The sequence below is a fragment of the Oculina patagonica genome, chromosome 6, assembly GCF_052425735.1.
Source record: "Oculina patagonica isolate OP01 chromosome 6, crgOcupat, whole genome shotgun sequence".
NCBI lineage: Eukaryota > Metazoa > Cnidaria > Anthozoa > Scleractinia > Oculinidae > Oculina > Oculina patagonica.
Window position 1 is genome coordinate 21,895,928 of NC_135763.1, and position 21,062 is coordinate 21,916,989.

The 21,062-nt window shown below is 38.3% G+C and overlaps 2 protein-coding genes across 8 annotated transcripts in view; one reads left to right on the forward strand and one right to left on the reverse strand.

Annotated features, from left to right (window-relative positions):
- Positions 1-21,062, forward strand: part of LOC144658785 (large subunit GTPase 1 homolog) — a 60,093-nt gene that overhangs the window by 15,467 nt on the left and 23,564 nt on the right. For all 7 annotated transcript variants that reach the window (XM_078519252.1, XM_078519257.1, XM_078519253.1 and 4 more), the window contains exons 5-8: positions 2,510-2,596; positions 6,520-6,580; positions 16,099-16,181; positions 18,699-18,783. In XM_078519252.1, the coding sequence (XP_078375378.1) occupies positions 2,510-2,596; positions 6,520-6,580; positions 16,099-16,181; positions 18,699-18,783 (316 nt within the window). The remainder of the gene's footprint in view (positions 1-2,509; positions 2,597-6,519; positions 6,581-16,098; positions 16,182-18,698; positions 18,784-21,062) is intronic.
- Positions 7,154-8,148, reverse strand: LOC144656372 (uncharacterized). The gene is given in 4 exon segments (XM_078516597.1): positions 7,154-7,201; positions 7,203-7,229; positions 7,231-7,694; positions 8,106-8,148. Coding segments are annotated over 4 exon segments (582 nt in total).

Genomic DNA, 21,062 nt, shown 5'->3' on the forward strand with positions numbered 1-21,062 from the left:
TTCACAAATGCCCCGACCTTCAAGTGGGTAAAAAGATTTTATCCCCCTCTCCCTCTACTAAATGTTGTTTCTTGAGGTTTGTGGTTTGACAGACTTTGTTTTGATAACACTACAACATTAACAGCTTACATTGAAATGGGTGAAGGGGGTTGCAAATCTGAATTTCCTAGTAAGTGTTTCAACAGTTTTGTCCAAGACTGTAGTGACAGAGAATGAGAGTAAGTGTGAATGGTGAATTTAATAAGTGTATTTCATCTGAATGTGTGAGTCACCTGCAGTCTGATCTCCTTTAGGACCCACACTAGGTGAGGAAGGACTTTGGGAGTAACAAAACCAAAACAGTTTTATTTACACTTTTCAATGTGTGTGTCGTGGATGCAATTCTATATCCCCCTCTCTTTTGCTGCCACAGAAAAAGTACACCTGATTGCAGTTACCCATTATGGTGCAAAGCTTTTCACAAAATTGTCAAGGTCTGTTTTGCATCCCACTACCCACCTACAATTTTAAAAGCTCCCTACATCCAGTCTTTTGAAATGAGCACCACTCTCACCATATCTACATATCCTGCCCATAACATTTCTCATACCCTGCATCCCACCTCAATTTTACTGTATGTCCCATCTTGCATCCCACCAAATCTAAGTTGGACCCTCAAACAAATTCTGATGTAGTTGTGCAAAGAATGTTTAAATGATTTTTCACAATTTAAATGTTTCAAAATACATTTTAAAGTTGTGAATTTAAGATGCCATATGTAAATAAAAGATAACACTACAATTTTGATTTTTTTGCAAAAATAATTTTTGTTGAGTTATTTTTTCAAAATAGCTCTTTAGTCGGCGCGATGTTCCGTGACTCAGTCAGTCAGTGGGTCAGTGAAGTATGTTTGTTTGTCACACCAATCAGATTTCAGGTACTATCAGAACCAATCAAATTGCAGTTTATAAAGGCAAAGTAATCTGACGAAATTATGTGTCGCAGCGTGTCGCAGTTCGTTTTCGTTGAAAGATTAATTGGTGAGTTGTGAATTATCATGGATTTGAAACGTATTCGTAGTTTGCGAATCAAATTGTGAGCTTCGATACAAAGTTCCCAACTTCCGCCCGAATTAATTAAATCCTTATGTAGTTATGTTATCAAAAAGGGCTTTGCTACACTAAACTGTTGGAAACAAATGTCATAAAAATAAAAATAAACTTTTATGTTCAGCGAGTCGTAAACATGTTGTCTCGAACACATTACTGTCTTCCCTGTCACGTTGGCTTCGATTAAAATCAATTTTACATATGGGTAAACCATCCAGTTTCATCCGGTTTACAAACGCAAGACTTGAAATTGAAGACAGTGAAGATTATGCCTCACAGAAATCGTTAAATATGTGTATGTGTTTTCATACAAAAAAGTAAAAATTTGACCAAATTTCTACATGCATGATATTTCAAGCTACTTTCCTTGACAAATTCTAAAATCTTCGAGTTCAGAAATCGCCATGACTTTCGAGCAACATGTCTTGTTTCTCCTCAATTACCAAACTTGGAAAGTTCAGTTGGGCCGAAGTCGGGAAATTTGTATCGATGTTTGCAATTTGATTCGCAAACTCGCACCGTAATTGGCAACTTCATAACAAAGTTTCCAATTTCCCAACAAACTTCGCAAAGCGGGCGGCCAAAGTAAAATGAAATCAACTGTAAAACATTTCATTCAAACATTTAACATTTCGTTCAAACATTGAACCGATACAAGTAACTTTACTGTTAAAAGCAACTACGATCGATAGCAAAAACAGAATAAGAGCGTGCCATTTCGTGACAACTTGATAACTCAATTAGTTCTTGTTTGTTGAATAGAATTTACGTTGTGAATGAATGAAAATCTTTGTTGAACAGTTTTGACAGGAAACAAATACTCCAGGTGTACTACGCTTTAAAGAACTTTTCTGAAGAGAGTGGTTTTTTTATTTGACTCGTTTATTACTTCGTTTATTATTAATAGTACTTTTCGTTCAATGTCTATATGAAGACGTGGCTTTTTCGAGAAAAACAAGGGTATCGTGTTACGTTCGTTTAAAAAAAAAACAAAGGTGTCATGTTACAAAAGTGAGAAAAACAACGGTATCATGTTACAGTGTTTGGCAAAAAGCCAAAAGCTAGCAACAAAATAACCGCTTTAAACAGAATAAGAACGTGCCATTTTGTGACATTTTGACAATTGAATTAGTTTTTATTAAATGATGAAAATTTCCACATTAAATAAAACAGTTCTGATGTATCAAAATGCATGTAAAAATTATTTTGTTTGCAAGCAAATTTTGTGCAAAAAAGTGACTCCGTGGGGCGCCATACACAAATAGCTCAACCCATGGCATAAACCATCCCAACAGGACAATCACCCAGTTTCACCCCAAGCCACCCCATAAATTGAAAAAATAACTCCTGCACGCTTAGCGTGCCTATGTTTTATTTTGAGTTTTATATTTGTAAGTAAAAATGTTTTGTCATTATTTTAGGTTACAGGAGAAAGATCATATACTCTTAACTCCATTTGAACGTAATCTTGACTTTTGGAGACAGTTGTGGAGAGTGATTGAACGCAGGTACTTCTTTTATGCTACATTTGAGATAGTATGCGGGCCTCGCGCACGATGTTGGTGTACAAAGCAAAATGAGCAAAAATCGAAAGCAAAATTTGTTTTATAAGATGCTGTAATTTACATGTTATCTTCCTTATTCTCTTCAAATATGTACCATTTTGAAGCTTAGTTTATGTACCGTAGTTTCTTTAGCTCTCACTAATGTCTTGAAAACGTTAAAGCTTTTGCCTGAGGGAGTGAAAGTATGAGATTCACTCACGTCAAAACTTCTCAAGCAGCGTAACATTACGGTCCAATTTTTCGCTTTCAAGTCACCGGCCCGATTTGCTCTTTTGCCGTTTTTGCCAATTTGCTTTTTGTCCTTTTGGCATTTTTACCAATTTGCTTTTTTTGCCATATTAGGGACTGGTCAATAAGTACAGGGGGGGTGGGCCGGAGCAGAAAGGGGGTGGGTCATCAGTTTTTGAGCCCTCAAAAAGGGGTGGGTTATGTAATTTTGATCTAGAGGTAGGGGTGGGTCATCTTATTTATTCACTAACTTTGAACTACCATAGTTCCAAGAAAAGTTGTATTCATCAGTATATAAAATTGTAAATTTCTCCATGTGTGCAGTTTTAAATGAATTTCTAGCGATTTCAGAAGGCCCAAATATAAAAATTTCCCGGGGGAGCATGCCCCCTGACCCCCCTAGATGACTTGTGATCATAACATCAGTTTTACCTGTCTCTCTTCAACATGCATAGATTCACGCTGGGCTTTAGGCCTTTTAATACCAGTAAATAATACCAGTAAACTCTTTAGTCAAACACTTTGCAAATATGAATGATGGACAATGATTGTAGTTTCTGTTATTAATTTATGTATAAAAATATGAACTCTTCAATAATTGATTATGAATTAATATTACATACTGATTCAGTTTTTTGCATATGTTTGTGTCCAAATTTCCTCATGGACATTACACAGTGAAAATATGTGAAAAAACTTACAAAAGGCTAGTATAAGAAGTGATAAATTTAACCTTCTTTGGTGTGTTAAGAAATGAAAAAAGATGTACATGGAACAGCAGTGTCCATCAGGGAAATATCTATGTAGGGAATTCCACTTTAAAAGCTGAAGTTTAATCAAAAACCTCTTAACCCTATCAGATGATAAAGAAATAATGATTGGTCCCTTGAATTTTTTAAGCAAAGGGGGTGGGTCGTGTAATTTTCAACCCCCTATCAGGGGTGGGTCAGTCAGTTTTGAGCCAGAAGGAAGGGGTGGGTCACAAATTTTTGAGCCACCACTTTTCCAATTGCTCCAGCCCACCCCCCTGGTACTTATTGACCAGTCCCTTATCCTGCATTTTTTGCTGGAATGTTTTTTGTTTTGCTTTTTTGCATACTTTGCTTTTGGGCTATTTTATATATCGGTTCAAGACAACATTTGAGCGATCCATGAGCAAAATGTGCAAGCTGAAAAGATATGATGTCTAATCTATTTCAAATTTAAAGCCTAAAATGTCCAATATAGGTGTACAAATGAAGGGAACTTGAAATAAACTTTATTTGTGATTAACTTTCATTGAAAATGAAACGAACAAACTGCTTTAAATTAAAAAAAATATTTCCAAGTTCAAAGCCGTGAAATCATGCATGCGACTTCACATTAATTTAATTACTTCACACTTTGCTCATTTTTGGCGACAGCTAGCATATTATTTTCAATAGGACCGATGGCCCAGGGGGGGGGGGGGTACTTGCAGTATACATGACGGGAGGTCCGACGGAGCTTCATAATGCCAACCCAAAAAAATACATGAGCCTGAAATTTTACACCCAAAAAAATACCTGGAATCAAAATTTTCTACCCCAAAAAGTACAAGACCTAGCACCTCGATACTGATTTATTCAATCAAACAGACTTAAAGACCTAAAAAAATACATGACAGATCTCTTGACCCAAAAAAATACAGAGGGTGTAAATTTTCAACCCCAAAAAAATACGTCGGACCTCCCTGTCATGTATACTGTAAGTACCCCCCTTGGGACCGATGGGGATTATTCATCCATCCAAAAATCAAAAAATAGAGTGTGCATGAAGCGTACTTATTCGTTCACTGTCCGAAATTTGCTGACTGGTATGGAGCTGTATAATCATTAGAAGCAAAATTTATCTTTTTATACCATTGCACGAAATTGTCACTACACCAATTAAAGTCTTTGGAACGGCGTTGGCCAGAGTTTTTAAAGGGCAAAACTACACTGTAGCAAAAAGAGCAAAAATTGGAAAAGAATGAAACATAGCAAGGGCGCGAAAGGCAAAATCACAGAGGGCGTAAAAAGCGTGATTGGCAAAACACTAAAAAATGCAACGTTTATAAAGGGCAAAAAGTGCACGAAGTGCATGAAGCGCGCGAAGAAGGCGCGATGACATGAACATGTTTTGAAATTAAATTTTTGTCTCACGCTACTCTTTTAACAATATCTTTTTTGACAAACTAAAGAAAAAAGATAGTTAGAGTAACACTATTTTACAGCGAAATTAAAGTGCACCTCGAAAATACCTTCTTCTATCAACTTCGTTTTCAAGACGGAAAAGTTTAAAATTAAAAAAACGCTTTCTATTGTCGGGTGAAAAATCGGGGACAAAACAACATTTTTTTATTAACACGTTTTGACAATTTTGCTCTCGCTCTTGTAAATAGACGTTATCAAGAAAAAGAATGTCACTTTCTTGGTGCACATAGACTGAAGTTTTATTCTGCCAAGTTTTACGAAAATTGGTCTCCGGAATGACGAGCAGTGATAAGAAATATAGTGTGAGACAAAATGTGTTACGCAAAGGTACACCAACTCTGTGTGCAAGGCCTGTGCGTTTTCATTGGTTCATAGGTTACCTTAAGGTTACTATTGTTAGCAGCTACTGATTTTAGTGAGTTGGGCGAAAATCGCTAAATTAAGTACTTGCTAAAATTTGTCTCGGTTAAATTTACTACACACTTAACTTAAGTATGTTCCATCCTACCCCAAAAGGAAACAAAATAAGCATAGTTGACTTGAAAAATTCTTTTTAAAATAGTTGCTGGTAACTTTGTTCTTTCTGGCAATGCAAATGTTCGTTTTTTTTTCATGTGAGTTTGTTCTTTACTGAACATTTATTTCCATCTTAGCTTTAAGTTCATTAAGGTCGCGCGGGACCCTTGCTCATTAATAAATTCATTAGCCAAATTTCTTGACGAAGTGCTATCTTGTATAGCTTTAATTCACTACATTTTGAACATCGATTCCTCTAAAATTTAACAAGGATATTCGGGGATGATGGAATTACATCATGTTTGTCCTTTTACTGAGAGATGACCGTTGTCTGTGATGTTACAAGCCCTTAAAAGTTTAACTGCAGATAATGCGATTTTGTGTCCAAGTTTTCAGCTAGAACAGCGCACCAAATTAAATGATTGTATAGCTTAGTGATAAATCATAACCTCTTTTGTGCTACCACTAGAACGAAATTTTGACCAATTAGTTAGTTACGTCTGCGGCACAGGCTACCAATTAGTGGACTACCATGATACCTCCTTACACGTAGGTTTGTTCTCTGGTCCAAAACCTTTGGGTGGGGGTTGTGCAACAGTGCTGGAAATTACTGTCAGTCATCGGACATTGTCGGATGACTGACATAATGTCCGAGAACGTACAATATGTTCTGACATAATGTCCGAGAACTTACGTGACTGTGTCTTGGAAAATTTAATGTGTTTGATTTAAAATGCGAATTGATGTCTGACCAATTCTCTAATATGTCCGTTCAAAATAAAAGTTTGGAAGGACACATGTCCTTTTAAGTAAAAAAAAATATTTCCAGCACTGTGCAATAATACACCCTTAACAGGGGAGGGTATTTCTTAGGTACATAAGTGATTAAATGTATTTTACTTCTAATAGTGACGTGGTTGTCCAGATTGTGGATGCAAGAAACCCCCTCTTGTTCAGATGTGAAGATCTGGTAGGACAATCTTTTGTTTGCCTTTTGTTTTCTGCATTGTGTATGTACATGTACTTCTGCATACTGTTTTAATTTGATTCCTCTCCACTCAAATTTTCAACTCATTTGTATTAAATAATCTGTAGTTCAGTTATAATAATAAATAAACTTACAATCTACTCTAGGGTTAGTACATTGTAATCATTGCAAGGTCAAATAATTTGACCTTGCAATGCAATTATTCAATTTTCCAGTTTGCCCTTTGGGGATGTTGTTTTCAGGATGTACTAGCCTAAAAGTCATTTTCATCAGCTTAAAAAAATGCTCATAAGCATGAGTATTAATTATTATTAATCATTCTTACAAATGGCAATAAAAATTAACAGTGAAAAATTGTGATGTTTCGACCAATCTTTGATCATTATCAAGCTAAATGTAAGAAATAAAATTTGCATAGATATATATAGCTACAAAGAGGTAAAAATGTGTGAGAAATGTCAACAAAGTAATAATATGAAAAAATGTATGTTAAAAGAATTTACAAAGTAGTTGCTAAAAAACAATAAAAGGCATGCAAAGCTAATGAATACAAAATTATTTAAAAACTTTTGCACAAATAGAGTCAGATTGTACATTGAGACTACATTGTAGGTCTCAGTTTGTGAATAAATAAACATTTCAAAAATAGGACAATCAAACTTGTTTTTACATTTCTTTAAAATCAAAAAATTCATGGTTAGATCCTTAGGGGCTAAAGAATGTTCCTCGCGATAATGTTTTCCAATTGATGACGATGCGTTCTTGTGCTCATCGACGCGTTGGTGCAAGTGCCAGCGCGTAAAGCCAACATAACCTGCATCGCACAGGTCACATTTGAAATGATAAACACAGGACTGTTGGTTTACGACCAGCGGCTTGACTTCATGTATTTTGATTTCTCGCTCAATCTTATGGCTGATGAAAACAGGTTGGATGGTGTTGTTGATTTTTTGGCCAAGATCTTTCAGCTGCGTGCGAAGAGAATCAGCTGAAGATTGATCTTTAAACGGTAGGACAACCCGAACGGGATCTGGACTGTTGTTGTCAGTCGCTGAAGGAATGGGTTGGGCCTGGCGCACGCTACTGGTGCTCAGTGCTGTAAATTTGACTTTAAAATGCTGTAGTTAAGCTGTCCAAATTGAGATTTTGTTAAGATTTGAACACAACTTTAAACTATCAAAGATATTTCTTCTGGAAGACTTATTTTCTTTTTAAAGTGTATCTTGACGAAAAATAATGAAAAAAAAAAAAACACTGTTGAAAACGGCTTTTTTTGACATGGCGCGTAACATTTACGGTCTAACATAGGCACATTTAGGATTTCTCGACTTTAATAAGGAATACAGTAATAAAACTTCATAGAGAGAATCTTTAACCTATGTACATTCTGAATCTTGAAAAAAAGCTCACCTTATAAAAAGCTGAGGACCTTTTTTTCACCTGATTACTTTTGCGACCCACAAGATGATGTATTCGTTTTCACCGAAACGTGCATTCTAAAACTCGCTTGTTCTTTCTATCCACTTATCTTTGTGTTTCAAAAACACCATATCTCTAATTGACATAGAATCAGCTTTTTGTCAGTCATAGCTTTGCCGAGATAATACAATCCCTTTTCAAAATAATTATAGATTTTCGATGTTAGACCATCGTTTCCTAACCACAAAAACCCTCTTTTCCGTGCTAAAACCGTGCCTAAACTGTGCATAAACTGTGCCCAAACTGTGCCTAAAGTGTGCATAAACTGTGCCCAAACCGTGCTTAAACCGTGCATAAACTGTACCTAAACTGTATCAGAATCGTGCCTAGACTGTGCCTGAACTGTACCAAAACCTAAATCGTGCAAGAGAAAATTTCCCGACAAGAGTTCTGGCCCGAAATCAAATTTCAGTTGTCAAGTAAAGGTAAGGTTTGTATTTACATTGTGTAACTTTAAAGTAAATTTCTATAATAAAATGAAAAGTGATCAGATTAGAAAACTACATAGAAAAAAGTCAAAAGATACAAATAAATTGCTTACCTTAGAGTTTATTTATTTACTAAAGATCTACAACTTGCAATTGCGGGTAGATGTGCCTATCCTTCACGAAAAAAAAAGAAAGCTCACTATGAAAGGATGAAAGATTACTTTCTTTGTAACTGGTTGTTTTATGCATCCAAAAGTTATACGTTAAGTGAAGGCATTAGATCAAACCATCTGAAGTCAAATTGAAGCGCAAATATAGAGCGATACTTGATCTTTTTTAAACGTTGTAAAAACTGATAAGTTATGCTTGTTCTATTGAAATAAATGTTGTTGCAATCAGAAGTCTCAAAGTCTCAACTAAAAAGCTTGCCTAAATCATGAACCAAAGGAAAACAGGGCGATATTCCTCTCTGCTTCAACAGAATGAACCACACCAGCCGGACTTTCTCAAGGATTATACTTTCAACCGTGAGAACCAAAGTTTCTGATTGGCCAGTCTGTAATTGCATTAAAGTTAAGTCAACAAAGTCTGTCAACACAGACACTTCGTCTAGGGCTCGTCTAGCTAGCATGCAAATGCAGTTCTACGATTTCGTTGTTGTGCTAAACAAGTTTTCCAGTTAAATGTACAATTATGTAACAGAAATTGTGATGGTAGTTCAATGCTGTTAACGAGGTAAAAAGCCATCAGCTGATAACAAGTTTTAATGGTCTGAAAAATGGAAATCACCAAGTACCTATCCTGTTGGCTTGTATATTCAGTACAAGCTGCTTGTCAGGCAATGAAATATTTGCTAGCAAGATCATGAATTGAAGCAATCGTGAGTCTGATAGCACGTACAAACATTCTTTATTTTTTTTGCCACTTTCACAACCTGTTCCAAGGTGTTAGGAAAAATTTTCATTCAGCGAAAAAGAAGAAAAATCAAAACGCATTCTTAACGCTATCGTCTTCGACATTTTACCAATTAAAATGCACTGAGAAAATCTTTAAGTTCGTTATTGTAGTACATTGTCAATGCATTAAAATCTGGCGTAAAACCGTGCCTGAATCGTGCCTAAATCGTGCCTGAACCGTTCCTAAATCGTGCCTGAACCGTGCCTGAACCGTGCGTAAGTTGTGCATGAACTGTGCCTAAACTGTGCCCAAGCTGTGCCTAAATTGTTTTTTATGCACACAAACCGTGCAATTCGCCGAAGCACGAATATCGTGCACTGGGACGATGTTACGGTCGTGTACACCAGTAGCGTGCGCCAGGCCGTTGCTCAGAGGCTTTGATGGCAATGAAGCGTGTTATAGTGGAATTTATTAGGTCATCTGGGCATTCAAGACGAGAGAAAAACAACTGAAGACGATTGCATTTTTCAGACCAGGCATAACTAATCGATGATCAATGACATCAATTGGTAATCAATGAGTAATCGATGGGTAATCAGTTGATTAGTCATTGATTATTGGCGATGATCAATGAGTAATCGATGAGTAATCGAAGCCCAAAAATTTTGTGGCCTATCGATTACTCATCGATGACATCGATTACTCATTGATGTAATTGATTACCTATTGATGTTATTGATTACTCATTGATGACCCATCGATTACTCATCAACTATCATACTGCAAACAAAAGACACATTCCTTGCTTTCTTGTACCATTTTTTGTGATTTTTTTTTCTCTATGTTAGTCATATTTTGCTTTATAACTGGCATTCTTGTTGATGAAATTACGCCCTCACAAAAGGTCAAATAACCTTCCGGCATATCAAGACGTGAAGGGCTAAGCACAAATACAGATGATATTTCAATATTTCACTTTACCCAACTCTTTATTTAATAACAAAACAATTGAACAGGAAAACCAACCAACCAGTCATTACGCACCGGAACAGCTGCAAGCACTTTTACTTTCTGTACTTTTTTCACGTGTTACCATGATATTGTTAGATTGTTATAGCGTGTTATACTTTTACAAGTTCCGGTTTTCAACCACAAAACTATATCGATGAGTAATCAATGCAATCAATGACTAATCAATGCAATCAATTGTTGATTTGGTTCGTGGGCGGACAATTAAGAGGCGAAGAATAAACTCAACAACAACGGTTTAATGGACAAGATTCGCCATTTTACATCCGAGCACATGGTCCAACTACGACCGCACAGTATCACGGTTGAATGACGTACATGTAGGCATGCAATGCTTACTCTAAACTTTTGACATATCAACATCCCTCCTTCTTTACGAAAACTTGTAAATTTGAACAACTAAGAAAAATCACGTGTAAAGACTTTCTTATAACACTATTAAATTAAACACTCAGAAGTCTGATTGACAGGCTATGTCCACTGTTCAAATAAAATAATTTCAGTATAAAACAGTGTCAATGACTTATGGTCTCTACTTGTTCACGTAATCCTTGAAACGGATTGGCGGTTTGATTTCGCGCCTTGGTCGGTTTGCACTTAGTGACCGTCCAGAACTGTTAGTAGGTGCAATCTTCTCGACACCACACGACTGGCTGGTCACTACTGGAGGATCCATGGGTGGGTCACTCATTCGCGGAGTTTCCTCTGGTAGTGTCACTGGTGTCACATCAGGAATACGACGCAGAACAACAGGGGACAGGTCGCGAGCCTTTGGTGTGACCTTGGTTGGTCTCACATGCACACAATTTCTTCTGTACATTCCGCCATCAGGACCACTGACTTGATAGGTGTTAGCACCCAGAATGTCAGTAACTTTGCCTAACTTCCAGTTTTGTCCTTCAGTGTGTTGAAAGAACACTGATTGTCCAACATCTATTTCTGAGAGTTTTCGGGACTTCCGGTCGTGAGATTTCTTAACGCTGCGCTTGCGCGCTTCACGCTTCTCTTTTACGAAGGTGTCCTTTGGGCTACTGCTCATACTAGGCAGGAAACTATGTGTTCTTCTGTTAAACATCATTTCTGCTGGACTACGACCGGTGTCTTGACGGGGAGTGTTTCTTTGCTCCAATATTGCTTCATAAGGGTCACCTCCTTCCTTGTGAGTTTTCCGCAGAAGAGATTTCATGATCTTAACGGCTGATTCTGCTTTGCCATTGGCTCTCTGATGCATTGGTGATGAGGTAACATGAGCTATGCCCCAGTTCTCCACAAATGAACTAAATTCCTGAGAGGTAAACTGTGGACCTCCGTCAGACACAATCATTCTCGGTATGCCATAACGGGCACAAGGCTTCTTGAGCAATGTTACAACACGCGCACTCGTCATTGTTGTAAGCAAATCAATCTCAATGAAGTTGGAGTAGTAATCTACCACTGCCAAATAATGCTTTCCTGCAATTTCAAATAAGTCAAGACCAATCTTCTGCCATGGTTCGTCACCATCACTGTGCTGCTTTAGAGGTTCTCGCAAGTTCTGCGGCTTCATTTGCTGGCAAATTTCACACATATCAGCTATTTGCTTAATGTCACTGGCCATGTTGGGCCAATACACTGTTCCTCTGGCTCGACGCAACATACTGTCACAACCTGTGCAGTCTTCTCTTGATTGAAGGTCTCAGAGCCATGGGGATTACAACTGCTTCTCCTTTCACCAGAATTCCATCCACAACACTTAAACAGTCACGTACATCAAAGTACGGTAGTGCGCACACAGGAGTTCCACGCTTGTCTGCTGGCCACCCTTCCAACACTAATTTCATCACAGTTTGCAGACTTGTATCACATGAAATGGCTTCACGTATCTCATCAAGACGCTTGTCTGGGATGTCTCCAAACACATTGACATTCATGATTCGAGCGCGGTCACCCTGGTCATTTCCACCATCACTATCATCTGGGTGAGCTCTACTCAGTGTATCAGCAATGAGTAAGTCAGTACCCTTAACGAATACGAAATTGACATCGTACCTGTGATACCGCATCATAATGTCCTGAAGACGCTTAGGTGCTTGGCTCAAAGGCTTTCGTAATATGGCAGCGAGAGGTTTGTGATCATTCTCTACTTTTATGGGTCTGCCATAAGTGTACTGGTCAAATCTTTCCAGGCCATACAGAACAGATAAGGCTTCCTTTTCAATCTGCCCCCAATTTCTCTCAGATGGAGTCAGCGCTCGCGACGCATATTCTATGGGACGACCTTCTTGAAGCAGGACAGCACCAATGCCATGTTTGCTACTATCCACTTGAATTACAACTTCCTTCGAAGCATCAAAATAGGCCAGGCATGGTGATTCTGAAAGGTTTCTCTTAAGCCTGTCAAAAGCACTCTCACATTCTGTGGACCACACAAATGGAGTGTCCTTCCGTGTTAGAGCACGGATTGGTTCAAGCGTTTCCGCAAGGTCAGGCAGGAACCTAGACATGTACTGCGCCATGCCACAGAGACGTTTCACACCTGCTACATCAGTAGGGGCTGGCATATCCCGGATCGCTTGCACTTTGGCTTCATCAACTTTCACACCATCCTTTGTGATTTTGTGACCATGGAAAGTAATTTCAGTTAAGCCGGTCTCCTGTTTGTCTTCATTTAGGACAATGTTCTTCTCAGCACACCTCTTCATGGTCTCAGTCAGTTTCCCCTGGTTGTCAATTTGAGCTTCCTCCACTGTTTGGCCACACCCAGCTATGACTACATCATCAACGACACTAAACACACCTTCTAGACCTTGAGTCCAAACGGAAGTCTCTTCCACCGATACCAACCAAAAGGGGTGATCATTGTGGTCAGTTTGCTGGACTCTTCGTCTAGTCTGACATGCCAATAAGCTTCTCGCACATCAAGCTTACTGAAAACTTTGGCATCCTTGAGTTTGGGAAGTACATCATCAAGTACTGGCAGTTTGTAATGTTCACGCTTGAGTGCTGCATTTAAAGGTTGCGGGTCAATGCATATGCGTAATTTGCCACTGGGCTTGTGAACAACAGCCATTTGACTGACCCACTCAGTTGGTTCAGTCACGGGAACGAGCACATCCTTTTCTACCAGTCGATCCAATTCCTCCTTCACAGCATTTTCAATCGCAAGGGGAATTTTCCTACACGGAAGCACTTTCGGTTGGGCATTTTCATCGATCCTAAGAGTGGCTTCTCCCAGATCACCGAGTTGAGGGGTCTTAATCTGAGAAATGAAACATTCCTCATTTATGGTTATAAAACCAAGTTCCTGAATGGTTTTGAGACCAAGCAGGTTAGTAAAACCATTTGGTACCACAATGAACTTTACTTCAGACTCTGCACTAGTGCGGGGATTCACAACCTTTAGAACTGTTTCCCCTAGGGGATTCATGTTAGTTTTGTTCCACATATTCAGACGAACCGTTGTTGTAAACACTTGGTGTTTCTTTACATGCTTCTGACAAATAGTGTTGACGTCAGCGGCACTGTCCAGTTGAAATTTAACATCATGTTCATTAACAGTTAAAGTAGCACTGACGCTCTCTTCATTATGGCTTACAGCCATGAGCCACTGATCATCATAATCAAAATTATCACCTTGGGACTGTGAAACTGCATGTACTTTCTTGCACTTGGACTTAAAATGATTTCGACCTTTACACTTGTCACATGTCTTTCCCCATGCAGGACATTTCTCTTTCTTTCTTTCATGCTCGAAACCACAGAAATGACAGTTAACTTTCATACCTTCATTGTCCTTCTTTGCATGTCTGTGTCTACCTTCAGATTTCTTACTGTGAGGGACTCTTGGAGAAGGTTTCTGAGATACTCTGTTCACTTTCGTTGCTACGCTCGAAGGGTTTGAGTTGTCTCTAAACTCTTTGACTTGCCTGCTGGATTGTTCATAAGCTCTACAAACTTTTACAGCTTTCTCGAGGGTCAAAGAATCCACCCTAAGAAGTAACTCTTGAAGTTTTCCAGTCACAGTAAACACAATCTTGTCTCTCATCATCCTATCCTTCTCTTGAAAGTTGCAGGACGCCGCTCTTGTCTTCAGTTCGGTAAGGAATTTGTCAAATGGCTCTTGGTATGGAGTGTTCCAAAATCTATGTGATTCGAGGACTTCATTGTCTCTCGGATTACAGTAATTCTCTAGGGCTTCCAGCACTTTAGCTGGCTTGTGTTTATCCTCGGCATTCTCCCACACGATGTTGTCATAAACCTCTAATACTTGGGGGCCTGCACAATTTAAAATGATTGCAGTTTGTATCTTCTCATCCTTCACGGATGCCCCAGAAGCGGCCAAATAAACCTCCATTTGCCTCTTCCATCGCTTGTAATTCTCGGATACGTTTCCCGAATTCACCTCTAACGGGGGTGGAATTCTGAACTGGCCGGATTCTGACGTCGCCATTCGCTTAATTGAATCCCGAAGCTGCCACCATGTTGATTTGGTTCGTGGGCGGACAATTAAGAGGCGAAGAATAAACTCAACAACAACGGTTTAATGGACAAGATTCGCCATTTTACATCCGAGCACATGGTCCAACTACGACCGCACAGTATCACGGTTGAATGACGTACATGTAGGCATGCAATGCGTACTCTAAACTTTTGACATATCAACATCAATGACTAATCAATGCAATCAATGACTAATCAATGCAATCAATGACTAATCAATACAATCGATGATTGATGATCGACGATTACCCATCGATTACTCATTGGTTTCTCATTGATTTCATTGATGTCATCGATTAGTTATGCCTGGTTCAGAGAAATACGTCCAGTTAGAAGAAAGTTGGAACGCACGATCCAGCATAGTTTTTAGTAGGCCGCGTTTATACTGATCATCAACATGACTCTTGTAGTGTACCAAAAGACTGACCAGAGTTTTTGGGTTTCACATAAACCTTTGTCGCAACGTGGTTGGATTTGTTGAGGAGTGGCATTGGTTCAGTGTCTCCAGAAAGTTGTTGGCCAATGCTATGTTAGTCATGACGGTCAGTGTGTCATCCACATACCTCCTATAGTAGCTGGGCATCTTTGAAATTGCCCTAAAATGCATTAGAAACTTTTGAGCATTGGGTATGTCATGTATGCATATGGATTGTGTCCCTAGAAATGCATGGCTATCAAAAACTTGTTTGAGATCCATAAAAAATGAGCCCTGGCAAAAAGCTTACAAATTCAGGCTAAAAGCTGTGATGATTTTAAACCCTGTTATAAGATTGTGTCAAAGTAATTTAAGGATTGAGTGCAGATTTCAAAATTAGGGACAGATTTTGTGAAACCTGCACTGTTGCATGCTGGGTGGAATTCTGTGCAAGACAAAGTAAACTTACTTTGAATACTCTTGGAAAACTCAGTTTTTGGTGCTTGAATACACCTTGAATTGTATGCCCATAAAACCAGCACGGACTATGATAATAGGAAACAGGAAACATGTTCAGAGAACTGATCAATGTTTCAAAAGTTCTGTTCTTCCTAAGATAAATCATAAAAATAAAGTAATACATGCATTTATTGAGCAAGATGTGGGACATTGGCCAAGTTTCTTTTTGCCCTTGGTAGACATGCATAAAGAAGTTGACTGCAGGAACCTGATTAACAACTATTAGTTTATAACAACCATTCTTTCTTTTTAAGGAGACTTATGTGTCTGACATTGATCCAAAGAAATGCAACCTTCTTCTCATAAATAAAGCAGATTTTTTGTCTCCCGAGCAAAGGTAAATATGTAAACCTTTATCAGTTTTGTCTTGCTGAGGTGAAACAAGTATTTTTGTATTTTAAGTGTAAAATGATTATCTCTTGCTATTCCATCGAAGCACATTGTAAAAACACCTTGAGGGAAATATGACTTGTAACATCACGTCATGAGCTCCTTATGACGGCTTAATGCGAAGTCCTACTATATTCTTAAACAGGAAAAGTGAAAGCAAGTCCGGCCTAAATCCAACATCACTAAAAAATTTAATACATATTAATTTTTATTTGGGAACTCTCAAACCAAAACAAACAAACATGCCTGAACACATTACGATTACATCATTCTTACAGGGTTCAAACTTCAGAGATACTTGTGGTCACTGGTATTATTACTTAATCAAAGCTCTTACTAAAGCTACACTTTTTAAAATGAGCTCTTAGCTTTTCATAATGAACTCTGACATTTATTTTTAATATATATGTTTATTCTACTCAAACATGTCATCTAATTTAATATTAAGTGGTCAAGAAATACCATACCCATATCCCATGGCCAACTGAACCAGTTGATTTCTTTTACCAAGAGAATTATCTTCACCACCATGTAATTTAAAATTCCGAACGTCTTTTTGGTTTCAGAACCGACACACAATGTTCTTGCCCAAAACTACACAAAGATTGAGAGTTGGTAGTAGAGACTTCAGGCCAACACAGCCTAATAATGCCAAATTTTTTCAAAACAAAAATGGTCATGCTTTGAACCAGAAACAAATAGGTCATAACTGAACGATCCATATAATTGAAGAGCTCCAGAGAAGAACGGCCCCTGGAATTTCTGGCCAATTCGAACATTATCAAAACAGCTCCAAATTGCCCATGCAGGTTTGTTTACGTGTGCTTAACACTGTCCTGTGTTTCATTTCGCTGGTCTTTCGTCCGTTTTAAAAATAACATATGCAAAAGACAAGGTTATTTGCTGGCAGCGTCTTTAGGACTTTTCTTTCACAAACGATAAACAAAGGAAACCTTTTGTTCCTCAAAACAATGCAATCAGCTAAAGTTTCAAGGGATTACAGGCCTAGCCCTAACGCAAAAGCTTAACCCTAGCGAAAAAATCTTAAATCAAACCCCAAGGGTAAGGGTTAAGGTTTGATGCTAGGGTTTCATTTCAAATTTAGGGTTAAAAAGCTATACCCAAGGATAAGGGTTAGGGTTAGCGGAGCTCGTTTCAAGCTAAGTTTAGGATTAGAGTCAGCCTTAACACTTAAATCGCGCTTTTTGTGCAGTAAGCTTTCACGCCAGTTTGCTGGAGCTAGCTTTCACTGCAGTCTGCTTGCGGTTAGTTGCTTTTTGTTGTTTCGGGCAAGACTTTTTTAATCTGTTACCGTTAGCTGTAATTTGAGGTGAAAGTGAAATAAAGACTGATTGTTGGGTGATAGACTGATTGATTGGATATGTTTGCTCGTGTTTTCACTTTATACTAGTTTTGCTTTCAGTTAAGTGCTGCTGGCCTGCTCTCACTTCTATCTCCACTCCTTACATCATCACACATCTACAAAATCCCGTGAAAACAAGATAAACTTCTGAGGTTTTCGTTCGCACTAATCGATAGATTGATTGATGAATATTTAATGAGGCACAGAAAAAAAATTTGCGAGGAAACGTTCCCTGCGAAACATCTAAAACCAGGTCACTTCTCGGCTCAGACTTAATGATGTCCTTCAACCACCTGGCAGCCGCACTTGAGCTAAAACTATAAACTTCTACGTTTTATTTTCAAAGGCACCTTTTTGCTCAATTCAAACTCTTCCGCCTCTGACCTTATGTCACAATGCAGTATCCAGTCCTACTCTACTCAAATCAACAAAAAAAACGTGGCGGTAGCGAGTCAAGGGCATGATTGTAAAATGGTTTCTCGCCTTCCATGGACGCTTAGAAAACCCTACAGGGAAAGATGTACACGTGATGCGTTGAAAAACTCCGACTGCTAGCTGACTGGGAGAATGTAAGCTTGCAAATGCCTTTTTTTGCATACATTATTTCTGAAAAACGAAGAAAAGACCAGTGAAATGAAACACAGGACAGTGTTTAGCACGCGAAAACAAACCTGCATGCGAAATTTGGAGCTGTTTTGATGATGTTCGATTTAGCCAGAAATTCCAGGGGCCGTTCTTCTCTGGAGCTCTTCAATTATACAAGCCGCAATTTGATTGGTCCTTGATAGAATCCATATCTGATTGATGTGACATACATACATGAATGATCTATCTCTCCACTGAATAGCCAAATACATCTTTCTGCCAGCTATAGGGTTATTTTCAAAAAATAACTCAACAAACCGGTGAAGGGCAAAGCCCAAGACTTTGGGTTTAAAATAATATGAATTTGAATTTGGCATTTTGATAACACTTTTTCTCAATTGACTGCCAATAGGTTGCCAACATGTTGTTTAACATTATTCATTGTGACTAAACCAGGCATGCTTATTCTGTTGTAAACAAACATTGATGATTTTATGTGCTGTTTATTGTACACAGATACTCTTGGGCGAGATATTTCAGAAGTATTGGATTGCCAGTGGCTTTCTGGTCTGCCCAACAGGAAAATGAGAGACTTGTAAGAGTAAGTTTTAAAACTGGTGTAAGCATTCCTAATTAGTAATAATTACCGTAAACACCCGCGTATAAGCCGCACCCTGAGTTTAACAACTCAAATGTTGGGGGAAAAGTTTTTTCAAAGTAAATCAAAGAAAATCCAAAGTCGAGTCAAAAATCCAAAGTTGAGTCTTTACGTTCTTCATCGAACGTAAACTCAGTGAACATTGAAACAGAAAATACTTCAGTCTTACCCACAATTTCAGCTGTTTAATATAATGAAAACCAACTTTGACATATTATGGGTGGTCTTTTTCTGGCATTTGTTGACAGGTATTTCTTCATATGGTGGCCCACAACCGTCATGGCAAAAGAAAAAGACTCGCTGCAAAAAGAAAAACTTCACGGCAAAAAGAAAAAACCTCACAGCAAAAACAAAAAACCTCGCGGCAAAAAGAAAAATAAGTCTGCACTGCGTACATGTATCTAGTGCTAAGCTTTACAGTCAACTCTCTCTTAACGGACACCTCTATAAGACGGACATCTTCATAAGACAGACACCTGGTGATTGTCCCTGCCGTTTTTCAGTCATTTTACTGTAACCAAACTCCCTGTAAAACGGACACCTCTCTAAGACGGACAGCAGACAGTTTGAAATCATTAACAGACACTTGAGAAGTTTTTTTTTATCCAGTTTTATTAGTGAAAATACTTCCAAACTTTGTATCTACCTAAAGCAAAGTTAGTCAGCGCCCTAAGAATACCTGTATACCAAGCTTACTGACCACAAACAATGACGCTTTAACAGATTACTTTTCTGCTTACGTGTATGAACTCTAAAGGGGACATTTTCTACTTACAGTATTACAGCTTGTAGAAGCTTTAAATTTTTGCTTTAACAGACAAATACGGTTTTTTTATTATTTTAGTCCTGTTGCAGTTAGCAAAGGTTTGTTACATCGTGCAACTGTTTGGCTTCATTATCTCAGAATAGTTGGTGTCATGTTACCTCAACTCTCTACAGAGCGGACACCTCTCTAAGACGGATAGCTATGGCCGGTCTCGAACGTGTCTGTCTTAGAGAGAGTTGACTGTATTGAGCTTTGTGCATAACTGTATTGCTAGGTCACGGTAGTGCACTTATTAGGATTTTGTCGGCATAGACTATAGGTGTAGAGGAAGGGTCAAATTATCAAGCTTCAATAGTGTAGCAAAGGAATATTGGTTGAAGTTATAAACAGGTTACAGTAAAATGACTGAAAAACGGCAGGGACCATCACCAGGTGTCCGTCTTATAGAGGTGTCCTTTAAGAGAGAGTTGACTGTAAAGCTTAGCACTAGATACATGTACACAGTGCGGACCTGTTTTTCTTTTTGCCGTGAGGCTTTTCTTTTCGCCGTGAGGTTTTTCTTTTTGCTGTGAGGTTTTTCTTTTTGCCGCGAAGTTTTTCTTTTTGCCGTGACACAATTGTAGGCAACCGTATCTTCATATTTCAACGCAGTTTTTCCATAGATTTTTGTGTGACAACAACAAGAACCTACGTTTGCCGAACGTTCGTAGCTTAGTAACCAGACAATTGATCGGGCGCGAAATATGGGACTGGGGCGCAAATGTAAAGCAAAACAAGATTGTGTTCGTGTTTCGTGGCTATCATATCGACAAATTAAAGAGATTTGGGAGCCATCTGTTGGAGATAAACTCATTGCATGAAGAGAGTTTTGTAATCAGTTGGACAAATTTTCCATCAAAGTGCAAAATGAGAAAGAAACAATAGCTTATCTTACTTGTGAATACTTGTGGTATTTTCTCGCTCGTAAAGTATCAATAATATAACTGTTTAAGTTATAGGCCATTGTCGACACTGCAAACAGTATAGGAGCTGTCAAACTTGCAAAAGTAATGACCGGTACTCTCTTGTAGTTTTATGTCATATTAATTTACATAATTGTACATAAATTAGTGTCAGTTAACGAAAATTTACGGCACCTTTTCCGAATGTTCCCGCAGATAAGCCGCACCCCCGATTTCGAGTGAAATATTTTTGGAAAAAAGGTGCGGCTTATCTGCTGGTTTTTACGATATTTGTGACACATACCCTACAAGCCTTGCAATGCAAGATCTACCATAATGATTGGAGTTAGCACCCTCCTTCAATTACATTGTATTGTTATACCGAGCCAGGAATAGGACTGAGCACTAGTTTTACTTTTTTCCCTTATTACGCTTGACTAGAGTAATAAGGAATTTTTCTCCATTTGTTTAATAAGGGCTGGAATGAGTTTTAAAAACGCTTTGCTAAGGTATAA